The sequence below is a fragment of the Chaetodon auriga genome, chromosome 3 (genome assembly GCF_051107435.1).
Source record: "Chaetodon auriga isolate fChaAug3 chromosome 3, fChaAug3.hap1, whole genome shotgun sequence".
Lineage (NCBI taxonomy): Eukaryota > Metazoa > Chordata > Actinopteri > Chaetodontiformes > Chaetodontidae > Chaetodon > Chaetodon auriga.
The window spans coordinates 8,627,501-8,639,916 of NC_135076.1; the positions used below are offsets into that span (position 1 = coordinate 8,627,501).

At 41.7% G+C, this 12,416-nt stretch overlaps 1 protein-coding gene across 4 annotated transcripts in view; it reads left to right on the forward strand.

Moving 5' to 3' along the window:
• LOC143316750 (uncharacterized) overlaps nucleotides 1–6,450 on the forward strand; it is an 83,796-nt gene extending 77,346 nt beyond the window's left edge. For all 4 annotated transcript variants that reach the window (XR_013076605.1, XR_013076606.1, XM_076724381.1 and 1 more), the window contains 2 exons: nucleotides 1,574–1,659; nucleotides 4,843–6,450. Coding sequence is in view for 2 of the 4 variants with exons in the window: in XM_076724381.1 (XP_076580496.1) it covers nucleotides 1,574–1,659; nucleotides 4,843–4,846 (90 nt within the window). In the remaining 2 variants the exon portion in view is untranslated. The remainder of the gene's footprint in view (nucleotides 1–1,573; nucleotides 1,660–4,842) is intronic.
• Nucleotides 6,451–12,416: the final 5,966 nt, after the last annotated feature.

A 12,416-nucleotide genomic window follows, 5' to 3' on the forward strand; every position in this document is an offset into this window, starting at 1 on the left:
ACAGACGCAGAGAGTTTTGTTTTTGTCCTGATAAAGACATGCTGGCTTTTCACTGAGTTCTATTTGCAGCATCGTGAAACCAGACGAAGGGGTCACTGTCACAGCTGCCTGTGCACTGTCCCATCCAGGCTCCCACCCACCTGTCCTGCAGCACATTTCAAGTTTAGATACTCAGAAAATATACTTTAAAAAGTCTGCATTCGTAGCTGAGTGAAGATGCAGTTGAGGCAGATGGATGCAGTTTATTTGTTTATATTTACCTGCTTCAGCCTTTTCTTATTATGTCTTATTCTGTTTAAGACGTCAGCATATTACTCCCAGACCTTATTACAGGCCTGCATTTCACCACAGAAACCTCCATGAATGAAAATAAATGAAAAGGGCAGCAGACACACGTCACATGGTGTGAAGACACATTACAGAATCTCATTTCAGACGCTCCTTCCTGTGAATCTGGCACAACATGTGAATGAAAACATTCTCAGTGATCCACATAATATCATTTTATTCATCTAAATACTGACCTGATTTACTTAAGGACAAGGTTTTGACACACAGACCCTTTTAAGGCCTTTTATAGTGTGTGAAAAAGATGACAATGAAGAGAGAAATGTGGTGACGCTCTAGATCTTGTTTGATTGATGACCACAATGTTGGACTTTAGGTGTTGAAATTTAGGACCAAATTCCCACAATGTGACCGCTGCTGTGACCACGATTACAAACCAACCAATCAGAACACAACAGAAGAATTGCAGAGTTGACGTGAACTGCTGTCTTTTCTGGCTTCACACTCTCCTCCTCCTCTGTACAGGTTTTTTAACGCGTGTATGTGCTGTCAGTGTCTACGGCCAAAGCGCATTGCTTGTTTGAGAGCAGCATACATAGATGATATGTCCCTGCATCACATCGTAGTGCTTTGATTTCTTTAGAAACGTTCCTCACATCACCTGATATGCCTCAGAATTGATCAAACTCGTCTCACGCAGCATGACGTGATAAACTTGCAAAACTGTCTTTATCACAGTGTTTAGGCACCTTTAGTCTCTAAAGGCAGGTGTTTCTGCCAGTAAGTGCATATCAGAAATATTTAACGAAGCAGACATCGAGCTGTAATAGTCCACATAAATATTATGATTCACACAATATTGAAATGTCTTCTGAGCACAAACCATGATGTACCGGCTAGCTGCCCTGGGACAGGATAAGGTGTGATTTAAGTTTGATTTAAAGGCCTTTTCACACATGAATCCTTCAGCTTTGCAGGGGGCCATGGTTTGCAGGAAGTGGTTTAAGCCTTTAAAATGTTAAAGATGAAATAATTTTGCATCAAAGAATCAAGCATCAAGCTCACTATGAGTAAAAGTGTTTGATAAACACAGGAAATGGCAGACGATGAACAGAAGCAGCCCAACGCCGTCATTTTTCAAATGATAAGTGTTTGAGTTATTGCTACCACAGCACATGTTGAGAGCTTTCAAATCACCCTCTCAGTATAGATTGCTATCTACATATTCCTACAGAGAATGAATATTATATGGCAACGACTAATGAACACGGCCTTCTTTTCACAGAGGAGCAGCGGCTGCTGTAATCTCCACTGTTCAATTAGCTGCACTGACCGGGACGCCACCTACACTTCATTAACAGGAAGAGGAAGGTATGGAATTAACCTCGCTCGCTCTGTGCGCCTCTGTCCTTCTCTCTATCTCTCTCTATCTCCTTTTTCTTCTTTCCTGAAGAAATATCTTTGCAGCAGAAAAGGGAAACTATGCCAGAGTAGTTTCTCTGCATCAGTTCAACCATCATTTCCTCTTATTTCACCATTTAAACAGAAGCTTCTGGAACATTTCCGAACAGCAGCAGAGAGAAAGGGGGATGGGGTATAAATCCACAAAGACAATTTAGCTTTTCTGCCTCTTTTCCTGTTTTTCCAATTACTTAATGCTATTTAAATACACCAGAGCTGACACACACACACACACACACACACACACACACACACACACAAATGGTCCTCAGCAATGGAGAGGCTCCTGAAATAAGTCGTGCAGTAATTGTATTTGATAAATCATAAAGGGAGCCCATCAGAGGAAAGCTAGCTGTAATAAAATGATAAAATAGACAATTATGAAAAAAATCCCTGGCCTTTAATTTCCTAAACACACTCTGGAGAGAGGCCGTTTAAGCCGGAGCGACTTGACGAGATGCTCAACACGTTATTTTGCTCCTCTGTGACACTTTGAATTCCACCACAGGCGTCTGAAATGGTTGAAACGTTGGTGGAACAGATCCTCGCTCAGCAGTGAGCTCCTCCTTTGAGGTAATAATACTGTGTTTCTGTTAGATCGACTCACCGTTCACTTAGAGCAGGGGTGTCAAACTCAAATACACAGTGGGCCAAAATTAAAAAAATTGTTCTAAGTCGAGGGCCGGACTGGTTCAATGTTCATTGAAAACTGATTGAAATGACCATATTGCACATGTTGAACCTGGAACTAACACAGACTATAAGTTACTGCCTATAAAACAACATTACTCATTATATAAATGAATAATCAGTTGCATTCATTTCTTATAGCTTTATCTGCAGCTTTCCATAGTCATTTCAAATGAAAACATTTTCCCACAGGCCAACAACAGCCAAAAAATAATTTCCTTCAAACAAAAACCAAACAGGCCCAAAGAGTGCAAAAAGTCAACACATATTAAAGCTGAGTGTGCTGCTCTCTGAGGCGCACTAGTCTAAGACAGATACTTGAACCTGGAACTAACACAGCTGATAAGATAAACAACAACATTAAAGCTACAGTGGGTAACTTGTATAAAAGTATTTTTTTGTCATATTTGCTAAAACTGTCCTTATGCCCAGACAGCAGTACATCAAACATGTAATCTGTGAAAAAAACGGCTCTATGGGTCCCGCCTACTGCTCCTACTGCGATTTCCCGACACAAAACAACCAATCAGAGCCGAGGGAGCGTGTGAGGGAGTGTCTGACATCTGTCAATCACTACTCACACATGCTGTGAACCGCCCCCTCCCTCCGCTCATGCTGCCAGCTGCTGCTCAAGCAGCTCTGTGAGCGGCGTCAGGCGGCTGGTGAAAGCTATGGAGCAACAGCCACCTGCAAAGGAGAAACTGCCCATACCGCCGCTGCCAACAACAGCACATACGGCTAAGACAACAAGTAACCAGAAAGCTCATGGTGATTGTTACAGTGACACTCCACAGCGCGTACGGTATGTTAGCGACTGTGATGTAGCGGCTGGGAGTGGGAGTCGACCTGCGGCCACTGCAGAGGACTGACAGCCTCAATACATGGGGCGCACACCCGACCAACTGAGCTATAGGGGCGCCACGTTATGTGCTTTCATGATAGCCACACTGTCTCCACACAGATGACAAACAGCTTTGTCCTTCATGTCTGCAAACACATACTCTGCCTCCCACCTGCCTTGAAAACCCGTTTCCAAAGTCCACCGTCTGTTTAGCCATTTTTCTGGGAGAGGGTAGTGAAAGTTGACCACAGGTAACTAGCTCCATCAGGCTGCTGATGAACGAGTGGGGCAGGAACTCACGCTTGTGGGCCTTTGATTGATGTGCCAACGCACTGGCAGTGCATTGTGGGACTTGTAGTACTAGCGGTGTGTACAATATAGCGGCGGGCCAGCTCTAATAATGATTAGATATTATCATGTGGGCCAAAGATAATTCCATCATGGCCGGTTTTGGCCCGCGGGCCTTGAGTTTGACATATGTGACTTAGAGGGACAGAAGAGAAGGTAGACGAATGAACGAAAACATTTCATGGAAAATGCTTTGAATCCATGCTGATTACTCTTTAACTCGTCGGTCATCAAGTCGGCAGGAAAGCAGCAGAGACTCCAGGAAGAGTGATATTTATCTCTTCATCTAATTCTCCACAAGACAGCTAATACGGTTATTTCCCAACGTGTCAAACTGTCCCTTTACGTTAGCATCAGGAACATCAGGAAAGCGTATTTAAAGGACACTCACTTCTTATTTATGATGTCGAGTGTTAGCAGTCCACTCAGGTGTCATGATGACGCGAACTTCACGAGGAAAGCTCACAGCACCAAACTCACTATTGTTACTAGATCACATTAGCTCTTTGAGGCCCAGATGTTGTTCACGGTTGCATAAAAATCACATTCCTCACTGACTCTTCTGGCTGAGACAGCCATGACGGTGTGAGATCTGCACCACAAAGAGTTCAAAAATCAGATCTCCTGCCTCCTCGTGTAAATGCTGCCAGACTGTGTGTGTGAGTGTATGTGTATGTGAGGGTGTGTGTGCGCTGCTGTGTAAAATAACATGGAAAAGGTGATTTTCCACTATAGTGAGACTTCCACACTGTTTCCCCCAGGCAGCAGCAGAGACATGATTGAATTTTGTATGTGTGTGAGTGTGTGTGTGTGTGTGTGTGTGTGTGTGTGTGTGTGTGTGAGGACATTGGTTTGACTTGGCTGAGACAGACACGTCATGCCTTTGCTGTATCTACATGTTGGTTGAATTAAGAATTCACTGATGAAACAAAACACATTTGATGTTTTCACTAATGTGCTTTTGAACAGAAAATGTTGAAAGAAACAACACTTTGCCTTATTATTCCTCAAAAGCAGACTTCCTGGAGATGTGAGGTTTTCACATTACAGTAGTCTGATTACAGGTGGAGAGAGAGAGAAGAAGAAAGAGCTGTTACATTTACACATACCTGAGTCCAGTCTGTCCTTGTGTCTTTCTCTCAGCAACACACACACACACACACACACACACACACACTGACACACACTAATGTTGCCTCTCTGTCTCCCTGTAGGTGATGCTGATGGTGTAACATCGAGCCAGTGGAGCACAAGCGGTGGAGAGTCAATGAGAGCTTGCCGTCAGTAGCGTGAGCCATTTCCAGGTGAAGCAAACCGAATTAAAGTGAATCAAGCCGAGCCGATCCGAACTGGAATAACCTGAACTGAAGTGAAACGAAAGCTTCAGCCGGACAGGACACACAGCTCTCTGAGGTTTGAGGGAAATGTGCAGGCAGAGAAACACCTTGAAATAATCCAGATGAAACCCTTCTGTTACTTCTGCATGTTGTTGTTTCTCTGGAGGTTTTCCTTGACAGATTTCCTCGGCTTTATTTTCAATATATGGTGTTTTTCACATTTTCATTATGTTCTATGACATGAATTCAGCCTGACATCTCCCCCATGAATGTTGACACTGTGCAATGACTCTTTGTTTTCTTCAGAGCTCGTTTTCTTAATTTATCAGAAACAGATGCAACATGTCATCAGAAACATGCAGTGCCAGTGTGTGCTTCCAGTGTATTTCTGTTTGTGTGGTACTATGTCCATCGCAGTCACAGAGGGACCATCATGAAAAGCCTTAAAGTCTAAATCCACTGGAACCCTGAGCTGGACCTAAGTTTCAGGTGATCTGGCATAAAGAAGCGCAGATTAAGAGTTTGAGTTCCTCATAACCGTGGCCAGAAGAACACGAAGGTCTGCTCCAGTTTAAGATTGTTTAAATAGAAGTTTGAGGAAGTCAAACATCTAAATGTGACTTTTGTGTGGTCAGTTGTTAAGTTCCACATCAAATTCCACTCTTAGTACTGCTAATACTAATACTGACGTTAATGCTAATGCTTATCCTAATGCTACACTGCATGCATCCATAACAGACTATCCACAGTTGATGTCTACTGGATGAGAAACTAGCATAGCATTTCTGTTGGTTAAAAAAAAAAAAAAAACAATCGACAAGTTTAGTGATTTTTACATTAACAGTTAAATTAAAGGATTACAAGCAAAACCTTTAAAGGCAACTCTTCCTTCAAAACTGCAGTATCACTGAGCTTGACACAAGTTTTGTTAATGTGATATTAATATTTGAACATACTGTTTATATTAGAAGTGCACAAGTATTTAAATATTAAAGTGGCTGTAGTTTATGCTTTTACAGTAACAGTCAAATGACAATGTGACCGTGACTCTCTTAAACAGCTTTGCCTCAAGTGTTGGTAGAGATCCAAAACAGAGCTAAAAACAGTGAATGTTGGACGTCTCCAAATGAATGATGATGTTGCTCTGTGAGTGCTGCGTGTGTCAATAAGCAGCTGTTTGCTAACAGCTGCTTGTATCAATTTAAAAGGTGATATGATAATGCTGTGTTCACAACTTGTCTCTGTTGCCCCCGAGTGGCCAAAAAATCATTTAGTGCAAGTTTAAATAAAAACACTTCATAAAAACAGTTTAAACATTGCAACACATGAGTTCTCTCATAAGGGTTTCCCACGAGTCTTTCTGAAGAGCTGAAACATCTCAGAGGCTTTCTGTCCATATTTGAAACAGAATGTGTGTTTACAACTGTACAGGATAGTAAAAATAAAGGTGACCTGTAATAAAGATTAAATGAACTTAAAGCCTTATGGGAGTTCTGACAGCATGTGTTTTTTATTTCTGTACGTCTGGAATGTAACAAAAATAAAAGTTACATTTGGGTTCATCTTCAGCTTTGTGCTTCAGACACGCCAAATACTCAAGCAAGTGTGCTGACACTCACTCACACACACAAACACAGGGAGAACAGTAGCCCCTGGCTATCTGCAGCAGTGAGTGTAAATGATCGCATATCTGTGGTCATAACTCACAGCCATACGTGCTACTGATGGAAGCTGACACCCAATGTCTGTCCCTGGCTGCGTGTGTATGTGTGTGTGTGTGTGTGTGTGTGTGTGTGTGTGTGTGTGAGAGAGAGAGTCATTTTAGACTCTTCATGTTGCTTCCCTTCCCCTCTGTCTCTTCTCGTCTTCCTCCTCCTCATCCTCAATGCCTCGGGTGATGAAACTTACTCTGTTACATCAAACCTGCACCATCAGCCTGCTGTTTTCCTCCACCCTCCACACACACACACACACACACACACACACACACACACACATTTGTTTGCACACACTCTAGAGCCACATTAGTGTGTTTAACCTCATTGATTAGGTCCTGTCTCTTGATACAAATCAGGCTGATCCATCACTGATACCTCTGTTTACTGGGCGGAGATGAGTTGGTATTGATGGATGACAGATTAATCAGTAAACATGGTGCAGAGAAGCGCAGGGACACATATGGAGACAATGGCTGTGTTTTCACTGTGGGCTGAAGATTCATTAAAAAGACACTGAGACGTTTTGTTGCAGAATCATTTTCTTCTTTCAAATGTGAGAGCGTGAATGTTCTTAAATCTAAATTCAACTGTTTGATGAGTTTTTCCAAGTTCTGTTTTTCTTTGACAAGATAATATGATTTGAATAATAAGGACTACTTGGACTTTCTCATCAGATAAACACATTCAAACTAAGCTGAAATGGTTTCACAAGTCAACAAATCTGTAAATATCTGTACTTAAGTATGAAGGAAACAGTCATGTCAAAATGTCTGGGGCATATTCAGCCTAATTATTGAAATCAGAACCAAAGCACCTACACAGACATGATCATTTCAGTGAAAACAAGATCTCACACTCATATTGTTGTCCAAAAGTCTTCATCGATCCACATCTCTGCTGCTGATGGTTATCAATCACTTGAGCTTTGATAAATACAAATACACTCAGATACACTCATACAAAAATGGGAGATTATTATGTACAAAAATCGCTCATGATGGAGGAAAAAGTCTCACAAACTGTGAAATGTTGAGTGTATTATAAACAGCTTCACCCTGTATGTTATTGTTATATTTGATATTGATCTATTTTCCTTAAAATAAATACTTTACAGTTTCTGTGTTATTTTGTTGATTACCCATACAAATAAGTCTAAAATAATAATAAAAATAATGAAAATTACTATTATGATTAAAAATCTGTACTGTAAGTATAGATGCACACATGGAGGAGGCCGTTAAAGATAACCATTAAAGAGGAGAGGTATCCACATGCACTGATGCAACAGTTAGGTGCTGAAAACATCCTGCAGAAATGCATCCATTTTCACTGGGTTTGTGTAATCCCTTATGGTGACTAAGGAAATCAGATTCCTTCCTTATATGATGTTTAAGAAATCAGGCTACAGGAACACTTTGCATAATTCAGCACAGTTGGACAACACCACAAACTACATCCTGTAACGTGATCTGAAAGTTGAATCAGCTGAACATTATAACCCTCATTAAGGAAGGATTTGTTACAGGACTGTTGTATCAGTCTGCAGACTGTTACGGTGGAAGGTAGGCAGTAAGCTCCACCCCTTCAATGATGGGCACCTATTGATGGCACCTGCACTCGTTCGCGCAGCTGGAGCTAATCAGCCGGGCTGCTCTATAAAAGGAGGCTTGTGGCTCTGCTTTAGTTGCGTGTGTGATACCGGAGAGTTAACACCTTCAGTTGGCTCTCCTGGTTTTGTGTGTGGCATTGATGAATGAGTGTGTGAATGGTCTTAAACTGTAGTGATTCTTTCTTTTCCAGAACTTCACTCCCTCCTTTTTAGTGACTCTCAATTTTTGTTTTTGGGCTCATTTCTTTTGTTCTTCTGTCATTTTGATAGAATTAGTGGGTGTGTGGATAAGTTATTCCCCATCACCTTTTAGACCCCAAGAGGCCCATTTTGTGTTGAGTGCAGTTTGTTTTTTTTTGTTAGTTTCCCCTACCAGCGACCGCCATTAAGTTTGTTTTGAGGGGAAACGTAACAATACACTTCTCTCCTGTAGATACCTCACAGTGAACCTGGAGGACAGGCCAAAGTGGGTTGAGCACACAGCAGCCCTGTACAAGAAGGATCAGAGCCGACTCTACTTCCTGTAGAGGCTCAGAGGCTTCAATGTCTGCAACAAGATGCTGCAGGTGTTCTACCAGTATGTGGTGGCCAGCGCTATCTTTGATGCTGACGTGCTGGGAAAAGAGAGTGATGGCGAGAGATGCTAACAAGCTCAATAAACTGGGTTAGAAAGAGCAGCTCAGTGATTGGAGGAGTTGAGCTGGACTTTCAGGGAGGTGGAGATGTGTAACAGGATGCTGAACAACGTCTCCCCCCTCCACAACACGCTGGTAGAAGAGAAAGGTGTTCAGCCAAAGACTTATACCCTCAAGATGTTCCACCAAACAGCACAGGAGATCCCTCCTGCCATGACCATCAAACTGTACACCTCATGTCTGCTTTGTTGCAGTGTGGACTTCAGTGGAGTGGGAGGATGATGAGGTCTCACTGGGCATGCTAAGTGGACTTTTTAATTCCATTTTCTGTAACCTATGGCACAGTGCAATACATCTTTTGAACTTGAACACACTTGTATGCATGCATGTGCTTAAAAGAAGATGCTTCTTTACTGTTAAGTTGCTTCTTGTGTCTGACATTTGTTTTTGCACTATTCTTTGTACTGTTTGGTTTGTTCATGTGCTGCTGCTGTGACATGCAAATTTCCCCTCTGGGTTAATTAAAGTTTCTGTCAAGGTCAAGACATGTGCATCTGTATAGAGTGGAGTTTCTTATCGAAGGCAAAGCTCCATTCCATCCAAGTCAGAATGGTGGAATACCATCAGCAGAATGTCACAGGTTATATATGTTAGACTTCATCATTTCAGTCAGTTCAAGCTTGTTTGTTGGCCGATTAACTTGCAAACATCTTTGAAAAGTTTTGTCTGAGAGCAGTTCTTCTAAACTGAAACAACAACAACAAAACATCACTGACATCAAGTCACCTCCGGACGTCTGGTAAGGTGATTAAATTCTCCAAATGTCACATGTTGAATCCATCTCTCACTGGTTACTTTTTCATCTTAAACAGTACTCTAAAATTCTCAATCTGTAGATGTAGTAGAAGTGAGCAATATTTCTCAGTCTTCAGTTTTAAGGCTAAAATGACAGACAATTGATTGATCCTGACTGAACCTGATGAATCACATCCCTGCCTGTCCACGTGTTGCTGTATGCATGGGTACTGGCTGCCAGGCGCTGAGAGGAGAAACAGGACTTTGTGTGTCTAAATTCCTTATTTTCTGCTCTCAGGTGTGAGAAATCAACAGCTCATTTGATCTTGCACCATGACTGACAGCCAGGGCTTTCAGGTGGTCAGAGGAGACCTGATCTTCTCCGACACCACTGTATGAGGTGCAGGCTGTCGTGGGGACGGACACCTATGGAGACGTCACCCAGTGCATGAACTTAGCCACCAATGAAAGGGTGGCTGTGAAAATCCTGAAAACCAAGGAATGCATTGTGGAGGCAAAGGAAGTGGAGCAACACAAATGATCTCTATCAACATTTCTCTTGTCTAATAATTCATTAACACTTTACATTCACACCAGATCTCTCTAATATCTCACACATTCAGGAGGCAAACCTTAAAAAGATGAAAGAGCTGAACTCAGACAACTTTAACATCGTCTCATGGAAAGACTCCTCCTATGAAGGACATTTTTGTCTTGAGTTTGAGAAGCTCGACATCAGTCTCCGTGACTTTCTGGACCCTCAGGTTGGCAAAGATCTGCCCCATCGTGCAACAGGTTTGTTTTTGCAAAGTCAAACTTCTGCACAAATTGCTTTGTAGTGTATAAAACAATGGATGAAGGGTGTACTTTAATACATCTATTAAAATTTTATCAACAAAATACATCTTTCAAATGAAATTGTAAGTGTCAGTCAGGATCTTTAAAAAGTAAAACACTAAGACGACAAAGGAGGATAGATTATTGAAGTAAAGGCTGGAGACGGTTGATACGTGTCCATCTTTGGTTCTTTCAAAAGAAAATTAAACAGCTTTGAGACAGCCAGGTCAGCTGTTTACCAGTGAGACCAGTCTTTATGCTAAGCTAAGCTAATCAACTCCCAGCTCTATACTCGCTCCAAGGGAGGCGTATAAACATCAATGAAGAGCTGACAGACCATAAGCTCATCTATGGTAACACACACACTCACACACAGTTGGGATCAATTTTAATGAATTCAGGTCTTGTCTTCTGTATTATGATGGCTTCTTGATGGAAACATTGAAGAATTGCTAACTTAGAATGCAGAATTAAAGCAATGTTGACGTGTCCCACCAGTCAAACTCTACAGTGACCAAACTTTTCATTTCATTAGTTTTTTTTTTCATTTTTTTCAGACATTTTTTTTTTTTTTTTAGGAATTCAAAATTCTTGTTGCATTTTTATCTGTGCCTCCATCATCAGGATGATCAGTTTGTCAAAAACTATCCAACAGTCATTAGAAGCAGTTACAAATGGCCTTTACACAAATGACTCCTATGACAGTTCTCTGGTCTGCCATCACTATGGTTTAGGTTAAGTTCACCCACAGAACTGGTGAAGTTTAGGTAACGATTATGGTCACTAAATAAAAAAACTCTCAGGCCATGTTGGCAGGATCCAGAACGCAAACAACACTTTCTCATGTCATCGTCAAACAGTTAAAAACAGATCAGACTTTCAGCCATATCTGAGCTGGAGACACAGAAAGCAAAATGAAGTGAAGAAGGCAGCAGAGGCTGCCAGCTCCTTGGTGATCTCCTGTATTTACTGTAATCACTGATGCCTCAAACATTCTCATGTCTCATGTTGTCCTTAAAAGACAAAACAAACATGTCGTATATTATCCTGTCAGTTATGGCATCATAAAAAGTGTGTGTTACTGCCTGCATGGCAGCTAGCGGCAGAGAGGTGGAAGTGGCTCAAGTCTGTCATTGAGCATGTGAACGCACACACACACACACACACACACACACACACACACAGAGTGTAATTGAAAACCTACCCCTTTAACATTGTGAAATGCCCTTAAGCCCTCTGGAATACTCTCTTCATCTCACCTCTCTCTCTCTCTCTCTCTCTCTCACACACACACACACACACACAGACACACTCACACAGTAGAATGAGAAAGTGAAAGAAAAATGGTTTAACATTATTACAGTTCAGCTATAAGGTCAGTGAGAAGGCATCTGTCTTTCTCACTCCTCTCTCTCTCTCTCTCTCTCTCTCTCTCTCTCTCTCTCTCTCTGTCTAGCTGCCGAAGCATAAAACCAAATATTCAGTTTCATCCTTAGAGGAGATTCCTGCTAATTATCTGTTAGATTGGTAGGAGGAAGGAAGGCAGACAGTCAGCCAGACAGACAGACAGACTGGTTCCAATAATAGAGAGAATCAGTCTGTTCTCTGGAGGGACAGAGCTAGACGCTGAACCCCTGTCTGCACTGACCTCAGTTTATCTTTCTAATTAGACTTTTAATTTAAATATATTTTAAACAGTGTCTGACAATGCCATACATATGTCTGCTTGTTCCAGCACTCTATATGACAATGAGTACAATAATACAAGCTATTATATTGTGCACGCATGGCCCTACTTGGTTTCTCTATCATGTGAGATCATCTGCAGAACAATGGGCAGCTCGCAGGTCTCCAAAC